This window comes from Chanodichthys erythropterus, chromosome 24 (genome assembly GCF_024489055.1).
Source record: "Chanodichthys erythropterus isolate Z2021 chromosome 24, ASM2448905v1, whole genome shotgun sequence".
Lineage (NCBI taxonomy): Eukaryota > Metazoa > Chordata > Actinopteri > Cypriniformes > Xenocyprididae > Chanodichthys > Chanodichthys erythropterus.
The window spans coordinates 4,503,129-4,527,555 of record NC_090244.1 but is presented as its reverse complement, the minus strand read 5'-3'; the positions used below and the strand labels follow the sequence as shown (position 1 = coordinate 4,527,555).

General features: G+C 39.9%; 1 protein-coding gene across 3 annotated transcripts; it reads right to left on the bottom strand.

Moving 5' to 3' along the window:
• Positions 1 to 1,384: 1,384 nt before the first annotated feature.
• On the bottom strand, positions 1,385 to 23,844 carry LOC137015497 (von Willebrand factor A domain-containing protein 5A-like). Of its 3 annotated transcripts, XM_067380496.1 has the most exons (26): positions 23,654 to 23,844; positions 23,160 to 23,362; positions 22,858 to 23,080; positions 22,604 to 22,770; positions 22,415 to 22,529; positions 22,210 to 22,343; positions 21,424 to 21,512; positions 21,200 to 21,344; positions 20,999 to 21,078; positions 20,806 to 20,920; positions 20,561 to 20,719; positions 19,316 to 19,419; positions 19,011 to 19,222; positions 18,491 to 18,514; positions 18,131 to 18,166; positions 17,463 to 17,486; positions 14,872 to 14,907; positions 14,282 to 14,362; positions 14,068 to 14,100; positions 11,259 to 11,342; positions 4,748 to 4,780; positions 3,533 to 3,554; positions 3,361 to 3,416; positions 2,342 to 2,460; positions 2,133 to 2,256; positions 1,385 to 2,046 (listed from the first exon to the last, which is right to left on the bottom strand). In XM_067380496.1, the coding sequence occupies exons 1-26, from the start codon at positions 23,691 to 23,693 to the stop codon at positions 1,967 to 1,969; spliced, it is 2,538 nt and encodes an 845-aa protein (XP_067236597.1). In that variant the 5' UTR covers positions 23,694 to 23,844; the 3' UTR covers positions 1,385 to 1,966. The 3 variants fall into 3 exon arrangements, with proteins under 3 accessions (XP_067236597.1, XP_067236598.1, XP_067236599.1); XM_067380497.1 differs by lacking the exon at positions 17,463 to 17,486; XM_067380498.1 differs by lacking the exons at positions 1,385 to 2,046; positions 2,133 to 2,256 and having other exon boundaries at positions 2,372 to 2,460; positions 3,361 to 3,410.
• Positions 23,845 to 24,427: the final 583 nt, after the last annotated feature.

The window sequence follows — 24,427 nt, the reverse complement described above, 5'->3', positions numbered from 1 at the left end:
CAACATTCTGGGAACGTTGATTTGTAACATTCCAAGAACATAAAAATGTCCAATTTCCTTAATGTTAGTAGAACGTTATTTAAAGGTTAGTATGATGTTCCTGAAACATTCTTTCAACCATTCAAACACCTGCTGTGAACAAACACTGAAAGAAAGAGAATAAGAACACAAACTACAACTTTCTTCAGCCACAGCCTTAGATGAACTGAAGATAAAAAGACATTCAAGACTAGACAAGACAAGACAAGACAAAACCTTCAAGATCTGATTAAACAACTCCACAAACAACATTACCAGCTTTACTGGAGAGAAGCAGTCAAGCAAGTGTTTTTTCTAGTTTTTTGTGTCTTTTCTAGTTTGATTTTAATGCTGTGTCGTTGCTAGGAAAGTTTTTTCACTGTGTTCATGTGGCAAGTCGCTGCCCCTGCATTAGACCCATTCTATCAAAGCAGCAGAAAGCAGTGCAGATGCAGCATCCAGTGGCCAAATCCTGCCTTCTTACGGACAGGGGCGCCCCCAAGGCGTGGTCAGTGGTAGTCACGGCCACCCCTGTACAAATTCTGGCCATCCTGTGGCCACCCCACTATGATTTTGCAGTGGGTACTATTAAATTGTATGCATTAAAAACATAATGTCAATTCAAAAGTTCATGAAGTGAAAGAAAGTAAAATGCCACCAAAAAGACTGTAGATTGATTGGCGCCACCAGAGTAGCCTAGCTGTTTCACTGCCCCCAAATAGAAATGTCGGACCTGCAATTTCAAATGTTATTTATACTGTAAAGAGGGTAGGGAAGGGGTGTGCGATATATTTAGTCTGCGATTTTATCATTGTTGATGCACAATCGATCTGACATCGCTGTATGTGTGATATTGTCTTGTAGATTAGACTGTGTCGGTGCGCATTTAGTTCACGCTTTCACTGTGTGACTTTACTTTTCACTGTGTGAATCCGACAGCCAAATATACAGCGTCCCCCACTTCAGTAGATGTGACAGAAATAAAGTCAGTCTGGTTAGTAATAAGTGAAGCTGGTTATGCTGTTTGTGGAGTTGTTTAATCAGATCTTGAATGTCTTTTTATCTTCAGTTCATCTAAGGCTGTGGCTGAAGAAAGTTGTAGTTTGTGTTCTTATTTTTCTTTCTTTCAGTGCTTGTTCACAGCAGGTGTTTGAATGATTGAAAGAATGTTTCAGGAACATTATACTAACCTTTAAATAACGTTCTACTAACATTAAGGACACTGAACATTTTTATGTTCTTGGAATGTTACAAATCAACATTCCCAGAATGTTGAATTTTAAACCAAAATTAAGTTGAGAGAACATTTGAGGAACATTATACCTTTAAAACACATTCCTCTAAAGTCAAGAAAACTGGACATTTTTTATGTTTCCAGAACCACCACTGAATATTTGTATGTTCATATAACAAAATTCTGTTAGCCGGATTTTTCCCCTAATGTGATGAAACCATTGAGGAATGAAGAGAACATGATATCAAATGATAAATCTTAAATCTGTTTATACATTAAATCCTTTATTAGACAAACGTGAAGTATTTCTCTTTTTTTACTTACATTACATGAAAAAGAGTATTCAAATATTTTTTTTACTTTAATATTAGTCTTTCATTATGTTGCTGCTCTTGTTCAACATTCATGTTTGTGTTTGAACATGATCATTTTCAGCACATAAACATGATTCTGTTGCTGTGTGAAAGTATCCTCAGTGATCGAGGACTCGTTCAACAGCGTTAGTAAATCACTGATGCACAAAAAAACTGAGAGAAACAAGAAAAGGATAATGAATAATCTGATTCAAACAAATGAAACATGTTCTAGCCAGTGAATTTTCAAGATTTTATATAATATGGTGCTGGTTTAAGCTAAGAAAGAAGAAAATGAATGAAACAAACATAAACAGCAACAGTTCTTCTGACGGCACAGGAAGTAGAAACACTGACGTCTTCAGATTCCCAGAGTCTGTTTGGTCACATGACATCCGAGCAGGACATTACCCACACACACACACTGAGACAGATCACCCACTGAAACACACACACACTCAAATCATCAGTGTGTGTCACAGAACTGAAGATATCTGAATGAATGTGTTCTGGAATGGAGATCCCACCTTTCTGAGAGCCGATCCATGACGCTGCCTTCATGGCCACAAACTGCCACTCGACCTGCTGCTCTATTTTACAGCCGTATAACCAGATCAGAGCCAGGAGAGTGGCCCATACTGACCCATCCACCTGTGTACAAACCATCATCCACTGCATTTGTTACTGGACACTGGACACAATCATCGCTGTCTTATTATTTCATCACATCTCTCACCTGTGCTGGTTTCTGATTGGTCAGCTCATCCTCCGTCTTCCCAAACACATCAGCCAGTGTGGCGTCCAGCTCCCAGCAGCCTGACGCCTTCTGGAGAGAAACCAGCTGGAGTAACGGGTCTGCAGTTAGATAAGTTGTGTTAGTGTGAGTTTCCTGTTTAAGTTTTGTCTTTAGATATTATTATAACTGTCCTCTTTTGTCTTCATGCTTTTGACATAACTGACCCGTGACAGTGCTTTAGTGTTCTTGTTCTTTATTAATAATACATTTTTTAGTGTAATGTCCTTTTATTGTTGTGTTTTATTGTCTCTCTGTCCTTGTTGGTTGTTTTGACCTCTATAGTGGACGTTGGGAATGACATACTAGCATAACATTCTTACTATTACTGCAATATAGAATATTTAAGCACATTTTATGTGTATCCATATGACCTATTACATTAATCAAAATATTCAATACAAGAGCACACATGCAATATTGTATCCCACAATGCAATGTTTAATTCTTTTTCCAGTGTGATGAATGAACTGAAGGTTATTAAAGCTGTGATTTTTGTTTGTTTGTTTGTTTGTTTGTTTTTATCTGTTCTTTGACTCATTTAATCATATTACCAAAAGTTGAGACGTGGAAACAATTTGAAAAAAGCTGCTTTTAGACAAATTTGGAAAAAAGGGTGAAAATAATGTTTTAATTTGCTGATAAATAAACGCTACTCACATTAAACATGTGTTGTTTAGCTGTTAGTGTGTGTGTGATCCTGGTAAACCCTACATAAAGAGGACCAAATGTTCTAGTAATACCAATTTTTATTTTAATTAGTAACTTTTTCTTTCTTTTTTTGGGGTCCTCGTGAGGAAAACAGATTGTAAGTCATACTAAATTAAGTTATTTAAAATGCAGGAAGTTTTCTGTGATGGACAGGTTTAAGGTTAGGGGACAGAAAATACAGTTTGTACAGTATAAAAATCATTATGTCTATGGAAAATTCCCATTAAATTCTAATGTGTGTGTTAGTTTACCCCTTTGTTTGTCTAGAGAACTTGCTTGATGTGACGCCAGAATAGGATCTCTGCAACTGACAACAACAATCATTAACCATAGCAAGACTTACACATAGCATTTGAAATAAAATATACACACAAACACACATATTACATAAACATGTCAATCAGCGTAGATTCATAGTCTTACTATCTGGTAGGCTCATCTGTTCCTGATCAAATGGAAAAGACAGAAAAAAAGAGAATTCATGTGTCTACAGTAAATCTGAAGAAATATTTTTCCATATACAATCTAAGTCCTGGTTTCACAGACCGGGCTTAGACTAAGCCAGGATATAAGTCCTTAGTTCAGTTAAGACATTTAAAAGGTTAGTTCACCCAAAAATGAAAATTCTGTCATTTATTACTCACCCTCATGTCGTTCCACACCTGTAAGACCTTCGTTAATCTTCAGAACACAAATTAAGACATTTTTGTTGAAATCCGATGGCTCCGTGAGGCCTTCATAGGGAGCAATGACATTTCCTCTCTCAAGATCCATAAAGGTACTAAAAACATATTTAAATCAGTTCATGTGAGTAGTGCTTCAATATTAATATTATAAAGCGACGAGAATATTTTTGGTGGCCGATTTCAAAACACTACTTCAGGAAGCATCGGAGCACAAATGAATCAGTGTGTCGAATCTGCTGTCACGTGATTTCAGCAGTTGGCAGTTTGACACACGATCCAAATCATGATTCGACACACTGATTCATTATGCACCGAAGCTTCCTGAAGCAGTGTTTTGAAATCGGCCATCACTAGAAGTCGTTATTTTGTTTTTTGGCGCACCAAAAATATTCTCGTCGCTTTATAATATTAATATTGAACCGCTGTAATCACATGAACTGATTTAAATATGTTTTTAGTACATTAATGGATCTTGAGAGAGGAAATGTCATTGCTGGCTATGGAGGCCTCACTGAGCCATCGGATTTCAACAAAAATGTCTTAATTTGTGTTCCGAAGATGAACGAAGGTCTTACAGATGTGGAACAACATGAGGGTGAGTAATTAATGACAGAATTTTCATTTTTGGGTGAACTAACCCTTTAAATACCTTTTGTAAACATGCCTTAGATCTAAATTTTCTTTCAGTTACAACAGCTCAAACATGCATTTTATTCTGGGACTAGCTTAAGCCTTGTCTGTGAAAGCGGGGGAATGTGTTCTTCAAAATGACTTTGTTTCTCTTGATTCAGAACAAAAATGAACAGTAACAGACTGAAAATAAGGTGTAAACACATTTATAATTTGAGAAAAATGAAACATTTGTTTAGTAATCTCTGAATGATAAATGATGTACATCACAATGTTGAAGTCCTGGCAGAAGTTTGTGAAATGACCTTTTTGATTCACTTACTTAATCTTGAACGTGATGAATAACTTGCGCGATCTGTCAAAAATAGAAAAAAATAAAAATAAAAAACTGGAAAAAAAATATGCCAGCACATTCAGATAAAAAGAAATAACAAAAGTGAACAAACGGAAATAATAAATAAGCAAACAAGAAAAGCTGATTTTTTTTTCTTGCAGAACCACATAAGGATCTCGCCATCTCTAATGAAAAAACAACACTCACAAACGCCACATGTGATGCTATAGACCCATTTGGAGCAGTCGTCACAGTTACATCACTTGTAGCAGCGTGCAAATAGTGGTGGCAGAATAATAGCGGTAACAAGTGGAGGAAAATGTGCAAAATCCACAGAATAGGAGAAATTTGGATGTCAGAATCGGAATGCAAAAAATATAGTTCTGTCATGACAACTCTTGGAGCATTTGGCATGGTAATGGGTTTGGTCTTGGCGGAATCGATCTTCTACACTGCTGCTGCTGTTATTATTGCTGCTACTGATTACCCATAGCAGACCTATACAGGTGGAGCTGGGGAAGGTGGAGGGTTTCTGAAAGCAGGCTGCACTACTAAGGCAAATGCTTCTCGTGTATTTAAAGATTGAGCATGCAGCTCATTGGCTACTGATACAGCAGGAACCAATCATTTGTGTCATAGATAATGATGTGATTACGAACAAGTTGAGTTAAAGGACTTATTAGCCTGCCCTAGTGTTAATTTCGTCACCTATTTTTAATTTAGTCATAGTCTTAATCTTGTGCCAAATGTCCTTGTTAGTTTTAGTCATATTTAGTCATTCACATAAATTTTTTTGTTAGTCAAGTTTTAGTCGACTAAATGTCTCGTCATTTTAGTCTAGTTTTAGTCAAAAGAAAACTCAAGGTATCTTAGTCAAGTTTTAGTCGACTAAAAGTCTTTTAATTTTAGTCTAGTTTTAGTCAAAAAATTGTAGTCTTTTTTTAAAAATAACACATTATTACTGAGATTATTACTGATAAACATTTCAGTAAAAAAAAGTGTTTCACATATCTCAAACATTGGTTAAATGTCATAATTACCTGACAAAATACACTTGTTGAAATATTTTTGTTGAATGCAAATGTTAAGCGTGTCTGTTTTTTCAATTTCTAATTTAGGAGACACATTCACAAATGATTAACCTGTTCTGAAGAGTATTTTATTTTAACTAACACAATTCAAAAGCTAGTATGTCGTCGTCGCTCGTCACTCGTGTTCGCTTTGGGTGTTGTGTGTTCAGCAGTTTCGTGTTGCAGCCACAGGCGTATAAAACCTGTAAAGCCTCGTTTACACTGCACGCGTGTGCGGCTCGTTACGGCTGCGATGTGGCTACCGGAGCTGATACACGGCCACTCTAGTCAATGCTTGTGTTTACACCAGCCGCGGTGCCTTTGAGAAGCGTCCCAGAAGCGGCTTGACGCGCCGCTTCGCTAAAGATAGGCGCCTCGCCTCCAAGACGCGCAGCTCAAATACAAAACAAAGTCAAAATAATCACCCTGTGTAAACTCCCGCTCATATTTTACATCACAAAAAACTGACGACAAGAGATTCGAAGTTGAAAAACTTGAAATTTCTTTGTTTGAGTTGACATCGCGCACAGGACGGAACAACACCTTGCCGGAGCCGTAACGAGCCGCACACGCATGCAGTGTAAACTGCTTCAACGAGGCTTAACTTGAGCAACAGCGCGAAGCCGCGAACTCGTTTTGAATAGTTTAAAGGCGTAACAGCTGACGAAAAAGCAGAGACGATTGTAGACGAAAATGAAGAGAGATTTTATCTTAATTTTTATTTTATACAAAACATTTTCGTCTCGTCTTTTTTCGTCAACAATAATGCATGTTAATTTAGTCTTAGTCAGCGTTTTTGGACAGTGGTGCAGTCTTGTCATCGTCTCGTCTTAGTCATGAAAAAAAAGGTCGTTGACGAACATATTTCGTCTCGTCTCGTCTGACGAAATTAACACTAGCCTGCCCATTAGAGTTTCATGCCAGAACTTTGTATCCTTCATTTTTATAGAATACCGTCATTGAAGAAGCCCTTTGAAGCTAAACTCAGACGTTTTAGCAAGTCACAAACTGGACTGATGAAACCTGCAATGATTAGTCTAGTATTAAAGCATACATTTGATTTAAGTCTTATAATATTCACATATCATAGGGGACATGCCTTCATAGCAATTGCAGCATTAAATAATATTTAAAGCTATAACATTTTACATACATAACTTTTAAACATAGCCTATAACATGGTGGCCCACTATATATTAGGTGGCCTTAACTACTTGTTACGGATGCTGGTGTAGAGATGAGGCTGATACGGATTTCCACAATCAAACAATACTTTAATGAACACAAGGGCAGAGTACATCCAACATACGGTAACATAAACAGAGAACGGACGAGGAGTGAAGGGAGTGAGTGCAATATATGGGGAGTGCTGACAATAGAGTCCAGGTGCAGGTGATGAGTGACGATGAGGAGCTGACGAGGGAAGTGAGTGCAGGTGTGGAGAACAGGAGGATACTGGGAAATGGAGTCCAGGGAAATAAGGGATCTGTAACAGTACCTCCCCCTCCCGGTAGGCGCGTCCTCGCGCCGTAGATGTAACAACCGGGAGGGGGGCGAGCGCCCTGGAGACCTCAAACCGGAGCAGGGGGAGGAGTAAACTGGAGTGGAGGTCTCCAGGGCAGGTCCAAAAACCATGGCGGGTCAGGAGCCGTGGGCAGCCATGGGGGGTCAGGAGCCGTGGGCAGCCATGGGGGGTCAGGAGCCGTGGGCAGCCATGGCGGGTCAGGAGCCGTGGGCAGCCATGGCGGGTCAGGTGCAGCGGGCAGCCATGGCGGGTCAGGTGCAGCGGGCAGACATGCAGCGGGAAGACATGGCGGGTCAGGTGCAGCGGGCAGACATGGCGGGTCAGGTGCAGCAGGCCGCCATGGCGGGTCCGGGACCGAAGGCTTCATGCCGTAGTGCCCAGGCGGCGCTGAAGGACCGGCGGGAGATGGCGGAACCAGCGGCTCCGCCGACCGAAGCGCAGCCGGTGCTCCAGAAGGCCGCAGTTGAACACAGACGACAGACAACAAAGTGAACACCAGGGGGAGTGAGGAGGCCAACTGGAGCTGAGGGACGGAGTGACGGAGCGAAGACGGAGGAGTGCAGTCCAGAAGTGAGGGCAGGCCGACGAAGGAACAAGGTGTGAACGGGGGCAGGATGGAGACTGGTGACACTGGTGGACTGCTGGACAACGGTGGAGCAGAGGGAGGTTGGAGCCGGGGTGAAGGTAATCGCCCAGAGGTCCGAGGTGGAGATCTGGGCGAGGGGGCTTGAGGTGAAGGTTCAGTGCTGAGACATATGGACGGAGGCGGGAGAGGGAGGCAGGGAGGGGAAACAGTCTTTGGGCTGGAGGTTTCAAAAACACAGTTCATAGGAGCAGTTGGTTCGGCGGCGGCGGCGGCTGGAGCGGCTGGCTCGGCGGCGGCGGCTGGAGCGGCTGGCTCGGCGGCGGCGGCTGGAGCGGCTGGCTCGGCGGCGGCGGCTGGAGCGGCTGGCTCGGCGGCGGCGGCTGGAGCGGCTGGCTCGGCGGCGGCGGCTGGAGCTGAGGGCTCGGCGGCGGCGGCTGGAGCTGAGGGCTCGTAGGCGTCGGAGACTGGAGAACTTTGCTCGGCGGCGGAGACTGGAGAACTTTGCTCGGCGGCGGAGACTGGAGAACTTTGCTCGGCGGCGGAGACTGGAGAACTTTGCTCGGCGGCGGAGACTGGAGAACTTTGCTCGGCGGCGGAGACTGGAGAACTTTGCTCGGCGGCAGAGACTGGAGAACTTTGCTTGCTCGGCGGAGACTGGCGCTGCTTGCTCGGCGGAGACTGGAGAACTTGGCTCGGAGGAGACTGGAGTACTTGGCTCGGAGGAGACTGGAGAACTTGGCTCGGAGGAGACTGGGGTTGAGGGCCATTTCATCCCCTCAAATACAATTAGAATCCCCACAGGCACTGGAGCTGGCTCTGTGGGGACTGGAGCTGGCTCTGGAGATACTGGAGCTGGCTCTGGAGATACTGGAGCGGGCTCTGGAGATACTGGAGCGGGCTCTGGAGACACTGGAGCGGGCTCTGGAGACACTGGAGCGGGCTCTGGAGACACTGGAGCGGGCTCTGGAGACACTGGAGCGGGGGCTCTGGAGATACTGGAGTGGGCTCTGGAGATACTGGAACGGGCTCTGGAGACACTGAAGCGGCTTGCTTCCTCCTCCTCCGCTTACGGGACCCAGTTGAGGATTGTGGGTCCCGTGTGGGGCAGGCAGGGAGTTCGCTGGAAAGGTGTGCGGAGGAAGCCGGAGGTTGACTAACTGGCCCGGCCAACCGTGTTTCTGGATGGACCGGACGATAACACTGATCCTGAACCTCTTCTACCAAGAATTTGGAGCCATTCAACCACAAAATTAAATTGATAGTATCGCTTAAGGAGAAACAAAAAACAGGTTCATCAAAACGGATAGTGTCGTCATCCAATCCATCCAAAAACAGGGAGATCAACTGAGCGTCGGGCCAGTTAGACAAGTAAGCAAGCTCAACGAACTCCTCCACATACCTCTCCAGCGAACGTCCTACCTGCAGGAGCCCGATAATGCGTTCGCTGGCTGTTAGGGTGAGAGGCGATGGAGGAGCTGGATCCAGGGAGCTGGGGAAAGTCTCCATTTTTTTTTTTCTGTGGAAATCCAACGTTTTTGGTCCGTTCTTCTGTTACGGATGCTGGTGTAGAGATGAGGCTGATACGGATTTCCACAATCAAACAATACTTTAATGAACACAAGGGCAGAGTACATCCAACATACGGTAACATAAACAGAGAACGGACGAGGAGTGAAGGGAGTGAGTGCAATATATGGGGAGTGCTGACAATAGAGTCCAGGTGCAGGTGATGAGTGACGATGAGGAGCTGACGAGGGAAGTGAGTGCAGGTGTGGAGAACAGGAGGATACTGGGAAATGGAGTCCAGGGAAACAAGGGATCTGTAACACTACTATGTACTTATATAAAAAAATAAGTACAGTTGGGTTCATATTGTATTGCAAATAACTTTTGCTGCTTTTGAGATGGGATATTGGTAAGGTTAGGGACAGGTCTGGTACTATGGGTTGGTTTAAGGGTGAGTTAAGGATGGAACAACAGTGTAATTACAGATGTAATTTAGGTGAAAATCAGAAAAATGTTCAAGAAAGAATTTGTTAAAGTAGGTTTTGAACAAAAAAAAAAATCTAAATGGCAGATGGGAAGTCTGGCCAAATATTGCAAAATTGGTATCAAAGTTCTTGGCATTACTCAAGGAATCTATTAAAGGTACAATTTGTGATATTTTTTTCCGCTAGAGGTCGCTAGAAGCCTATTCAAAACAAAGGCGTAGTTTGATGACGTAAAGTTTTAGAGTGGAAACTTGGGACATGTGGTCTCCATCTCAACAGACGGTGCAAAAGAATAGGGATTGGAGTCTGGAAGAACTCATGTTCGTGGATGTGATTATTAACGTTACTGTAGTATGAAGCAGAGCAGGAGCGAGTGTTGTGGAGCTGAACGAGGAGCTGGAGCGATTGATCAACACACGCCTCACGAGCAGCGGGACTTTTATTATGACACAGTCGCCGGCGCCGCTTCCGCTTTTCCGGTCATGAGTTTACGGGAGCTGTCCTTGTCGACAGAACCAGCGGCAGATGGTAAACAGTAATTATATTCCATAAATAAGTAACACAATCCATCATAAAACGTGCAAGAAGTAAATAAGGAACTGCGTGAAGCAAGCTAGTGGTTTGCTGGACGCTAGACACTACTTCCGCATTTGTCCACGGCACTGTTGTCATGTGGTTTCTACGTCAGTAAAGGCGGTAACAAAGGATAACCGACGTCATTGACAGGCGACTGCACTGCCCCGTGTCACTGTTTAGAATGGGAATTTTCTCATGATTTACAAGTAGTTGAAAACATTAGAGATATTGTTAGTAATCAGCTGAACAAAATATATAACACTAGCCTAGTGTTTTTTGGATATTTTACTGCAAAAATTTTACAAACTGTACCTTTAAGATCACAATAGAATAATTTAATCAAAAGTTACTAGCATTTTTTTTAACTTTTTGAGTGCTGTCCAGGCATGGTGCCATAACAACATAACAAGTTTTATAACAATATGCTAATGTATTCATAAAATACAGAATTTTACGTCAAAACTCCCAACGCTAATGCCAAAAATGGCCGACATGGGAAAATGGGCAGATGCAAAAAATTGGCTGACATGGGATATAATATTAGATATAATTCTACTCGGCATGATGTCCCAAATCTAAGAAGAAAACCCTTTTATAATTTTCTATAAACAATTCAGATGTTGTTATTTTATAAACCATTCAGAAGTTATTCAGAAGCCCTTTTTCATATCTCCAGACAAGTAGGTGGCAAAAAAATGCCCTGACAAAAGTTTGTGAAATGGTATTTGGTGTGTCTGTTTGATTCACTTACTATTCACGGAAAGTGTAGAATAAAGATAACCATTTTGACTATTTTGGGCATCCTTCCTCTCTGACTGTATAAACTTCTGGGAATCTGTCAAAAAAAAAAAAAAAAGTAATATATATATATATATGCCAGTACATTCAGGTATTAAGAAATAACAAAAGTTAACAATTTGAAATGATAAATAAGCAAAAAGAAAAGCCCTGAATCTTTTTCTTGTAGAACCACACAAGGATCTCGCCATCTCTAAAGAAAAAACAACACTCAAGCGCATATGTAAAACTATTATTTAAATGATTGCAACACTAAATATAGCTGCAAGCAGCAATTAAGGGGCCAAACACAAAGAGGGCATGACAACTCATGGCTGAGAGCATTAGACTAACTGCAACAACGAGCAATTACAAACATATTAAGATAATTTTAGAAAAAAATGACTAATCACTAATAATCTGATTTAATGGTTTCTTACTTTTAACCAATAGGTGGCAATGTGACCAAAATGATATGGTGTGGTCAGAGTGAGGTGACAATGACACATACAAAGTTTGGTGTCAAAGCACTGGAGATATACAGCCCCAAGAGTCGTTTTTGCAACATGCCTCAATTTGTTGCTACTGTATACGAAAACGATTCAGTCTATCAACACAAAACTATAACTTTTTGTTGGGACAGTCTGAAGATGAAACAATTCCATTTAGGTGAAAATCAGACAAACGGTCTAGGAGGAGGTTGTAAAAGTAGGTTTTGAAAGGAAATCAAAATGGCGGTATCAAAATTGGTATCTATGTTCTCAGTAATGCCAAATTAATCTTTTAGGATACGTTTAATTACAAAAGGCTAATTTAATCAAAAGTTCTAAGCATTTTTGGAAATTTAGTTATAACTTTAACTGCCCCAAAACTTTTTGAGAACTGTCAGGGCACAGTCCTTCATACCATACAGCATTTTACAACAAAACTCAAAATGGCTGACGCAAAAAATGGCTGATATGGGAAAAGACGTTTCTTGTAGTTGGTCACCAGGTTTTCACACATGTCAGGAGGGATTTTGATCCTCTTCTCTTTACAGATCCTCTCTAAATCCTACAATCTTGTCCCTGATGTCCTTTGACAGCTCTTTGGTCTTACCCTATCCCTAACCCTGGCCATGGTGGTGGAGAGGTTTGAATGGAAGATACTGATTATTTGGACAGGTGTCTTTTATACACATAACGAGCTGACATTAGGAGGACTTTTTTATTGTGACGGGACAAATCTGTGTTCAATATGGGCACATGAACAATCTGTAGGAGGCAGAATTTTTGCTGGTTTGTAGGGGATCAAATACTTATTTTACTTGATCAAATGCTAATCAATTTACAACCTTTATATAATGTGGGTTTTTTCAGTTGACTTTTCTGTCTCTATCCATTAAAATAAACATACTATAAAAATTGTAGACTCCTCTTTTCTTTGTAAGTGTGAAAACTTACAAAATCAGCAGGGGAACAAATAATTATTTTCCCCACTGTCTAATCATCTTGATGGTTTTAAATCTTTTAGGTATGGAATATATTTTTGATATGGCTTTCCAGTAGAAATGTAGTTTAAGCCGCAGTCACACTAGACTTTGAACGTGCAACATTTTTTCGGATGCTGTAACGGTCGTGATATGACATCACGGTCTACAGTGTCTTTTTTATAAACATGAATTCAACACATAACTTAAAGTAATACATTTAAAATGTAAAAATATACAACCTACTCGACTTTACTGCAAAAATATAATTCTTTTAATTCAGCCAAGAGGTCATGCCGTGACGAATCGATCTTCTACTGGTCGCACGTCTTCACGTGATGCGAATTCTAAGGGTCAGAGTTCACCAAACTTGAACTTTGGAACACAGCGAAATGCGAAATTTTTCGCACGAGCTTGCGTTTCCGGTCTGACGCATTTGCATGCATTTGAATGGAAGTCAATAGAACGAAAACTGCAGTGTGACCGCACCTTTACTCAAATGTAGCCGTCTTATTCAACTGTTTTGAAAAGATAATGTAAATGTGCAATTGGCCTGTATGAAAGTGAGAAAGTGAGGAAAGAATTGATGTAATTTGAAAGATGTGGTCATTGAACACATTTTAAGTGCCAAAGCAATGATAAATTATCCGCAGTTTAGCCTACATAGACAGCTGTTGTGCTCACACTGTGAAGGGTTTGGGAAAAAGTGACCTAAGTATTGAGAAAAGTGTCCCAGCCATTGTAAAAACTGTAATGGTGGACTCTTTTCACAGGATATATTGTTATACCAACAGGTGGCGGCAAGTGACTGTGTCTGAAATCACTGTCAATCCTCGTATAATTTCTAAATTTTCATTTGATAAAATTGATACTGATTTCATTTGATTGGTAACAGCCCTGTAGTGTTGTATTATTATTTGACATGATATTATTTGACATTTAACAAGGTTAAGAAATAGTATATTAACAAGAATAAGAACAAAGATAAGAAATGCCCTGGAAATCAATTTAATAGCACAGATATAACTAATACGCTGATTTAGGTTAGAGCTGATAAAACGATGATGAGTATAAATCAGAGACAAATTTAACATTTAGACCGCAAAAAAAATACACCAGTGTTCAAATTTTCCCTAAATGTTTATATATATATATATATATATATATATATATATATAAAATATATATATATATATATAAAATATATTAAATGTTTATAATATAATTTATAATATATTAAACCCCCATAACAAACTCAAAAAAGCACGTAAACACAAAACCACAAGAGAAGAGTATTCAATATGATTCATCTTACCATGATTTTTGAACAGGGATTGACGTAATCTCCCTAAAAAACAATTTCTCATCTTTACTGTTATGTGACATAATTTAGTGCTGTGGTTTGGTGAGGCTTATAAACCAATAATTAAACATAACAGTTTTGTAAAATGAACTAAAACCAATAATTTATTCAAGCATGGCATACTTCACTCTTTCATAAAAGTAATATTACACTGAAGTGCACTTACCCAGCAGTGATTTTTTAGATTGAATTGACTTGAATTTAGGCTTAGCATGTTCAAGGGCCTGTGGCTGAGCAGATCTTGGGGCTACAGGCAGAGAAACCAAAGGTCAGAACAGATTCAGATCAGGAGAAACAGCCAATAACAGACACATACAAAAGAACTAACAAACAAGACAAGCTTTTGCAATTACCTTTTGTAATTTGTTTTGTTTGTCAATGAACCCATTAAAAAGACGTACACGAGACATTTCCAGTAAATGTTACTGAATTGATGTTACTGTATGTTGTGAAGTATGTCTTAGCAAATACCACAAACACATTCTTGCAGGAACAAGAAACCCACACCGATTGAAAAGAACCACTGACCACATCCTCCCTAAAACAAAAAATCTGTACATTTTATATCTTGACGAGGTCAAATCAACACCGCAAGGTTTTTCAGTGTTTTACTCAGTGAGTGTTGCAGTTTTAGTGGTTTAGTGAGGCTTGTAAATCAATAATTAAATGTACACATTTTCTAATATGCCATAAAACAACAACCATTGCTTTAAACATTTCATGCTTCACAAAACTATTAAATTGAGGTGCATTTACCTGGAAGTGACCTACCACATTGGTCAGGCGGCTGACCTACAGGCAGAGAGAACAAAAGTCAGAAGAGAGATTTTAGCACTCAGTCATTTCCAGTGAATGTTACTGAATTGTTCTAAATTGGGTTTTGTATATTGTGACTTTGCAAAATACCACAAACACATTCTTGCAGAAACAAGAAACCCACACCGATTGAAAAGAACAACTCACCACATCCTTCCAAAAACACAAAACTGTTAGAGTTTTTAAGAGTTAAGAGTTTTATCTCTTAATGAGGTCAAATCAACAACTCAAATGCATTTAACTGTGAAGTGACAAGAAAAGCATTTGAAATCCTTCAGGGAAACACAAAACACACACATCCATGAATACACAATCAGGGCTGGATTTCCCGAAACCTTCTTAACTCTATGTCATTCTTACATTAAGCTGTATCTTAACGTCAATACATGTTTCCCTATTCATTCGTTCGTAAGGTTGGTCTGAACCACTCTTAGCTATACCTTACAACTGCTGACAGTCAATACGAATATAATTCTGAAGCTGTAATACACCCAGTGTTCAATTATGATAATGGCAAAGAATAATATACAAAGATTCACTGTGCTGCGTTCACTATATTTAGTGTTTTCAACTCCACATCAGGTTTATTTTAGATTTCAGACATTTAAATACACATGTGAATGAAGTACTAGGTTATATAAAAATACATTTATAGTTTGTTAAACTCAAACTTAAGTCTACGGAAGCTGCAACAATAACCCTTTCAATTATAATTTGACAAAATTTGACAAAGTGTTTTATTCATATCAGAAACACATTTTGTATGAAACAATAAAGCTTACTCTATTCTTCTTCTCACCGGCCACATACTTTTATGTATTTCCGGAAAAATTAAGTAAATCCGACAGCTCAGAATTGCGGTGCAAACTCATCGCGCGACAAAAATTCACTTCCACATATTTTACAATCGGAATATATCACAAAATCCATGGTATAGTTAACAAGAATATTTTGAATAAAAAGGAAAAACTATATAAACGCATTACATACATATCTGCCACCTGCATGATGCGTCTCCAAGGAATTAATACATTCTAAAATTGTGTTCAAAATATCAGTCGCCTTAAACTCATGCTGGGGGCTCAGCTAGAAAATAGAGCCACCAGACTATAGATAATTTACAATATAGATTTAGTTTGTAATTTGGATTATTTTTATAAGATCCAATGAGTCCTGATAAATGCATTTTCTACTTCTGAAGTGCTTCTTTTATAAAGATCACCGTTTCTCACATAACACAGTGAAGCAGCCCCTGTATAGATATGAATTATCGATTCTCGAGCCATCGATATCAACCAATTCAGCACCAGCGCCATGGATAACGTCGCACATAAGAAGGTATACCTTAAAGGGGTGGTTACATGCGATTTCACATTTTTAACCTTTGTTAGTGTGTAATGTTGTTGCTTGAGCATAAACAGTATCTGCAAAGTTACAGAGCTGAAAGTTCAATGCAAATGGAGATATTGTCTTTTAAAGTTATGGCAGTTTAATGCCTACAAAAACGGCTGGTTTGGACTACGACGAGCTTCTTCCCGGGTTGGTGACATCATAAACCCTTGCTATTAACATAAACACTGCCCCCGGGAACACGCAACAAAGTGGGCGAGGCCATGTGGCGCAGAAGAGTTGTTTACAACGGACGCGAGCGGCAAGACACGACGCGTCAAAAAAGATATAGAACCCATTATAATCAGTGATATTTTCTACACTGGATGCGGCGCTGAAGACAGCTTTCACAATCTACACGAGTTCAATGCTGGATTTACACAAAGGCTTTTACTGAAAGATGAAGCAGTTCCCATTTTAAAAGCAGAAGCTGCTGTTTATTGGCTTCAAACTGTAAGTATGTTTTATTGTTTGTCTTTTAAACGTATAGTTCTGTTGCTATTTTTATTGCATCAAGGACATATGCAAAGAACAACTCGATTTTGCTAGCCAGTTAGCTAAGTTTTACAAACACCAACAAACTTCTATGTTCATAGACAGTTGTTCATGCTATAAATTTAAACGCTACCTTTACAAAAATGCGACTACTCAGTCATGTATTCGGGTACAGCAAAGCTTTAATCAGGATAAAACTGTATATTGAAAGCTAACAAACAGCAGTGACAGCATATCTTTGACACAAATACTAAATGAAATACCATTCATAAATGTCCTTTAAAAGGTATTTCGGAGGGAGTGGCTTAATAGAAGCAGGAAGTCAAACGAGCCGTTCATATGTGTAGAATAGAGGTGTAGAATAAAGGTAAAATATATGAAAAATATAGCGTTTAAAAAAAACCCCGAAGCATTAAGACATGTTAAACTGTGCCCCCAAAACACAATCAAGCCTAGAAAAAAAAACACTGAACCACCCCTTTAAGCAATCTCATAAGGGATTATTCAGGGAACACGCCTAAAAAAGTTTATCTTCAGTTATGGTATACCTTTAGGGTCAACGTTATCGGGAAATCCAGCCTAGTGCTTTAAAACACACTGACATGAGAAAAGAAGAGTCTATATTATTATAAGAGTCTATATCTTACCATACATGTCTCCATAAGCCATCCCTAAAAAACAAATTAATTTCACATCAGAATGAGTTGCACACAGCACAGATAAAGAGAAAAAGAACCGCAGTGTGTCGAAATCATAATTTTAACTGGATTTTCAGATTGACATACTGTCAAAAGTTGACATTTTTACACAATTTTGAATTAAAAATAAATGCTCATCTTGAACTAACTCTCTTATTCTCCTCTATTTGAATTCCAGCAGTTTAGACACTGCTAAGTGTATTACTGCCCTCCACAGGTCAAAAAAATGTTATATACTTGCACTAACATATTGAATATGACAATTTAGTTCAAACTTTGACCTGAGGAGGACACATTTGTCATGCTAAATATGAATGTATCATTAGTATATTTTGCATTCAAAATGACCGTTAATATTACTTCGGTTCTTACACTACGCATGACGCACATATATCATCAACACACAATGTGCACAGTGTAGGTACACAGTTACAAACTTTAAAAACTGTTTGTGATACAGCATATCAGATCACGTAAGTATGGCATGTATGTATGTATTTTGTGGATGTTTGTTAAAATTCAATTCTGAATAAGCTAAAGCTACACACTGTTGGAGAGACATGAGTACTTGTAAATACCGCGCATCCCTAATCACTACATCATTGAAGTGCACTTACCCCTCAGTGGCCTAGACACAGATAGTCTGCATAGTGCTGAAAAATATGGTGCAGAGAAACCAAAGGTTCAGATTCAGATCTGGAGAAACCTTAAAGAACAGACACATCCAAAAGAACTAACAAACAAGAAAAGCTTTGGAATAGGGATGGACTGATATGGATATTTTTGGCCCCAAACAATTTTGCTATTATCTTGAGATCAAATCAACAACTCAAACGTATTAAACTGTGAAGTGACAAGAAAAGCAACTGAAATCCCTGCTGTCAGGGAAACACAAAACACACACATCCATACAGACACTATCAGAGCTTTCAAACACACTGACATGAGAAAAGAAGAGTCTAAGTTACTTATCTTACCAGGCAAGGCTCCATTAGCTATCCCTAAAAAACAAATACATTTCAAATCATAATGAGTTGTACATACCAAATGTAAACCGTTACCTGACAATAAACTATTTTGTAATCTTAAGTTTAACTGAATTTGAACATTTTCTGAAGAAAATGATATTGGTGTTTGCCATGCAAAAGCCACTGGCACATACAGGCATCCTGGGACTTTCTGAATATAGTACATAATCTAAAACATTTGTTTTCACAACCTAATCCTGGATTAACACATCAAAATGTACTGTAGTAATTAGTCAAGTCACTTATACACACACAATCAGAGCACTAAACATCTATCAGGAAACTTGCTTTACAAACACTCGTTTAACTTGACATGTTGGCCATAAATGCACTGCTGTGACCCAAAAACAGCATTTGATTTCCATTAATTTAACACACCAAATGTAAAATATATGTGACAAGAACACTTTTGTAATGGTAATAAAAAAAGAAACAGACGTCCTCACAAGTTCACGATGAGTGTACTAACCGTGTGTCGGCACTCTTCTCTGCAGCAGGGGTCCTTTCACAGTCTGTCTGCAGTCTTTATTAATGGCAATGAAGGCTGTATGAACACTGCTCACTCCTGCCTGAACACTGAGCTCCACTATCCTGCTCCTGATGCTCTTTGCAGCACCATCCCTTTCTTTCTGCTCCAGAGAACGGATCAGGGTTCGAGCCGCCAGCTGGTGGATGGCCAACCTGCAACAATATGAAGGAAATTTGTTGGATTAGAAGAGCAAGCAGCTGATGTCACTCTAATTCAATGTGTTTCTATGTGTCTGTGTGTGTTACCCTGTTTCCTCAGTTGGCTTGAGGCAGAAGTGGAGCTGGTTTGTTACTGGTTGATCTTTAAGACTGTATTTGACTGTCACTGTTCCCTCAGAGCCTCCTGAACTCTGTAAAGAGAGGGAAATTTGTATCATCTAAACAATTGAGAGACACTCTTATTCTCATTAAAGTCCCTGTAAAGTCAATTCTGAGAATTGTTTCTAAATGCATTATAAATGTTACAAATGTATTGATGAAACACTTTACAAAGACTGTGAATTATGTAGTACTGAATTGTGAAGTTAGAGTGTTAAACAGTTTAAACAATTCTCTGTTCATGATTTTTTTGGGGCGGAACAAAAACGGGGGTCCAATGACGCACTGGACCCCCCGAGCATAGCCCCTCCCCTAACACTATATAACTGTCGATGACGCACCGAGCATGCCGCCGCCCTTAACTCTACAGCGGTTCACTCACTCAATCTCGAGTGTCATTACAGTTATATACAGCCCTTTGCACATTTAGCAAGTAATGCCTTCATCACACAAATGCATATTACATGGTTGTTAAAATATACAATATGCTCGCTCTCCTTATTTAAATTTCCTAAAACGATGATATGAAGAAGGGGTGGATTAATTTGGTCTCTAAAGTGACCGTTCTACACCGGATAGTTTTACAAACTTTCATCAGACAGCTGGGATTCACTGATAATCCGCTGTTTTTGGTGAATGGGGCTGAACAGATGATCTCCCGCCTCGGCCTTCCTACCGTCCCACTGACAACCGATGATATGAGGCCGGACAGAGTCTCTCCCGTCCCGGCCTTCATCCTCCCATCTCGCGGCGCTGTCATTTTTCGACTCGACAACAGTCGGCAGTACGTGCCCACCAATGAGTGTAAGTTGCCGTGTGTGCTTATGTTATAATTAGTAGGTAGTCCACAGTGACTCTACTAAAATTTGCAACCCTCTAATTGTAATTGTTTTGTTTATATGCATCAGTATGTTTGACTCATTAGACAAGTCAGTTGAGACGGCAGCTCCCGCAAGTGGGTATGGTTTCAGCGTCGACAGCGGACACGCCCCTAGCATTTGAGAACAGAGAATACTGCTCATTTTTTCGAGATTTTAAAATTTTTTTTAATTTACTTGGCAATTTTTTTAATCATTCAAATTTGCCTGGGTGGTTAATAACACATTTTTCTGCGGTGTGACAAACTCAGAACACATACTTTAAAATGACTTTACACATGCTACATCATCTCACCTTTCCTTTAAGTTGGGCATAAATGAGTGACCTTTGACCCTGGTAGAGCACATTGATGGGTGGAGACAGTGTGTCAACAGTAATGCCATCTGGAAGGGTCCAATTCACAGAGATATTAACCACAGCGGGCTGCAGTGCAAACCTGAGGGACTGCATCACCTGATATAGTTTGAAGAGAAAGAGAAACCATTGAGACATGTGACTAGGAAACATTTGAGCCTGTGAAATCCAGTGGAGAGCTTTACTTTGGGCTGCATGCGGTCTGTGCCTGTGATGAACTGAGCGTGACCAGATCCCTCCCTGGCCATTCCTGTGATGAGGGCGGTACTTGCACCCTCACCAATCCCGAATGAGAAACACCTGAACACACAATAAACTCTGTTAGTGTAAGTGATGAAGATATGAATGATGGGAAGATCAAACCCAGCAGACCTTTACCTGTGAGAGTGAGCATGATGTTTCACCAGGTCCAGCACCTCTTTAGTGTTACACACCTCTCCATCAGTGAAGATGAACAGCTGAAGAGAGAAAAATATCTGAGTTTAAATTTTTCAGCTAAGATCTGTCCCATGAACCTCTACTCACATCAGTTAACATATACAATGTGTCGTTCAGGTGCATGTTGAGGTGTTGTTGTACCTGTTTGGGGTGGTCTGGGTAACAGGGCCGACTGTAGATGTGTTTTAAAGGCTGTAAAATCTCTGTGCCGCCCAAGTCTGCTTTCATTTCCTTCACTCTCTTCAGAGCCTGATCCATTGTTTTCTGATTGTACTCGACACTCTTACTGCAATAAACAAAAACACAATCTTTCCTCTCACACATTTCAAAACTGAGTATCTGTGAATGAAGATCTAGATACTAACGGGTAGAAGGACTCAAATCGAGAGCCAAATCCATAGATATTGAAGTAGCATCCCATGGGCAGACTCTTCAACAGTAACAGCAGAGTGTCCTATAGAGAGACATGGACATATAATGAAACTCAACATGATTCAATGGACTTTCAACAAGCACATTCCCCGTCTTATTGGCTACGTTCAGACTGCCAGCAAAAAAATAATATTTGCATATCCAGATTTTATCCAGATGGGTTTTTGAAAGTCTAGAGAAAAGAAAAAACACATGAAATCTCATTTTTTGTTGTTGTTTTTTTTTTTCAAATCTGATTTACACAACATTTGGAAATTATTTAAAATGTGATTCCAATCAGAATTTTACAGATGCGTCTCCGTCTGGACTCTGGCTGCTCAAATCAGATTTCAGATTATCTTTTGCATCACTCTTAATGAAACACATAATGAGACAGAGGTGTTCTGCATATGACTCGACAGGGTGCTTATTTGGAGAGTGAGATGATGCACCTCCATTTTTCCTGCATCCGTTTTGAAAGCCTTGGGACATATTACTTGGATTAGCCTACGTCAGTACCATTGCCTAGCAACCCATGCAGATATGATGTTTGACAGTCTGTCTGCCTGTCTGATCTGATTTGAGAAAAAAATGTATTTGCCTGCAGTCTGAACATAGCCTGTGTACACAAGTCTTTGGTACACTTTTCACAATATAATCCATTTCCAATACATATTCAAAACCCATTATAAATCCATATTCTGACCTAAACAATTTCTGTTTTGAATCTTAATTGTTACCTTTGCACTTTCTATTTTTGTGTAGTCCATACTGCCTGATCTGTCCATCACAAAAATAAACTCTCCTTGAGTCATTTTTTCTGGGAACTCTGGGTACAAACTTATCATGACCACTGGGTCCCTCATCAGAGAGCCTGAAATAGAGAGAGAGTCAGTGACAGCTTGATCACTCAATCCCATAATCCCAGTGAGCTGCAGGTCATACCTGATGGGGCAGTGGTCACTCCTGCCTCCACTATAGCAGAGGGCTGATGGGTATCCTGATAGTACACAAACAGCTCAACATCCTTATCAAACATGTGACCAGGACTCAGATTCACCTACACACATAAAAACACATGCATCAAACTGCTGTGCTCACACATCCAGATAAACACATGAAGACACACAGTACCGTTGCCTGAGTGTGATCAGAGTGGAGGAACACTAGAGGATCCAGAGTGCAGCTGGACTCTAGTTTGGAGATGGGCTTTGGAGAGCTCACATGGACACTGAGAGTCAGCGTGTAGGGAACAGATCCACATCCTGATGAAATCTCTGAGACTATCCCAGCAGCTGAACCTGACACACACACACACACACACACAGAGTGTGTTAGAATCAGCTTCTCTCCACTAATAAAGTGTGTGTCAGCAGCTGCTGTAGTACCTGCTGGTGTGTATCGGGGGTTGAGTACAGCCGGCAGACAGAAGCGCAGCGAGTGGTCGGCCTGCACAGCGAGCTCGGTGACGTAGATGATGGTGACGGCAGCGCTCTGACCCGGCGACAGACACCCGACACTCAGTCTGAACACATCAGGACTCTCTTCGCTCTCTTCCAACAGAAACGCCTGCTGACCCGAACTCACAGCGTCATCATACCGATCCCTCGCCTGAGACACAATTTTGTTATATGGTGCACAGTGAAAATATATGCAAATAAGCTTCCAGCAGACTTATATTTGGACTCACGGTTTCTCTTTCTTGCACCTCTGCCACAATCTCCTGCTCTCCGATCTTGGCACTGAAGTGGCAGACAGCAGCATCAGCAGGCAGAGGGAAGACGAACAAGGCCTCCAGGGGGCGCTCTTCCTCATTCACATACTGCAGAGTGGAGGAGACTGTGGCTACATGATCCTGAACCCGAACCTCCACTGAGATGCTCTTCAGAGGCACTGAGTCACACAAACCAACAACAACATCACAAATAAACCCCAAATACTCTAAATTATCATAAAAACAAGAACGTATAGTAGATATATCATTAAAATTTCCGAGTTTAAGATGAACCGAACGTATGTAAATTCGTTAAAATCTAACGTTGCCTTCACTATAAAACAATAACTTACTGAGATGAAGTCTTTGCGACAAACTTCCCTGTTTGAAAAACACTTCAGCTCTCTGACATATATTAAAAAATAATGTCGGAATCAGTAAAAGTAAAAATAGGTGAATTCAATTCATACCTGGCTCGTTTTTCTCAGTCACAAGACCGCAGTTCACCATTCTCAACCTCAGACTATATGATCTACTTCAAAAGTGAAAACAATTCTGCCTTTAAATCTTCACAGAAGTCTCATTTAAATCAGTGTTTCTGAGAGTTTCTAACTCGACCAAATGTTTGGGGAAGAGGAGCGGATTTCAGGAAGTCGTTGAAACGCCGCTGCAGCATCAGTCAGAAGAAGACCGTTAAACTCGGTGGTATTTAAACTAAGGCGGAGGTTTGTCTCATGAATATTAATTAGCCTAAATGCAGAAGCGCCGTAAAGCTGAGATATTTATGCCAAACGAATTTTCTATACAGCAAATTAAAAAAATGTGGCTGATTCTCACAATAATACATTTTAATTGTATCATTCCTAATTTAATATACCGTTGTAGCAGCATAAAATTTAGCCAACGCATTCAAAATCAAATTCCAACAGACTGCCATCAGATATGAACTACATTAATTACACGCCCTCTACTTGTTGACCGGAGATTTTGCGATAACCACATTTAGGAATATCACTGCAAACATATTTGAATTCTCATTCTAAATAAGACAAAAATATAAACAATAACAACAGCTATCAATTTTTTTTTAATATATTATATATATTTAGAAAATACAGCTATCTAATCATAATATGTATAATAACTAGAGCACTCATAAAAGTTTTATGCAGACTATTGTTTGAAGGCACCCATTCAAACCTCTGTAAGAACATCACAGCCCTTGAGATGGTGTCAAATACATG

What these genes read in the sequence shown, in the direction of transcription:
- LOC137015497 (XM_067380496.1), bottom strand. Translation starts at nt 23,693, where the DNA reads ATGGTGAACTGCGGTCTTGTGACTGAGAAAAACGAGCCAG. An exon ending in CTGATCACACTCAGGCAACG is followed by an intron (nt 22,530 to 22,603) that starts GTACTGTGTGTC and finishes TTATGTGTGTAG; the next exon opens with GTGAATCTGAGTCCTGGTCA. An exon ending in ACAGATGAGCCTACCAGATA is followed by an intron (nt 3,417 to 3,532) that starts GTAAGACTATGA and finishes TGTTGTTGTCAG; the next exon opens with TTGCAGAGATCCTATTCTGG.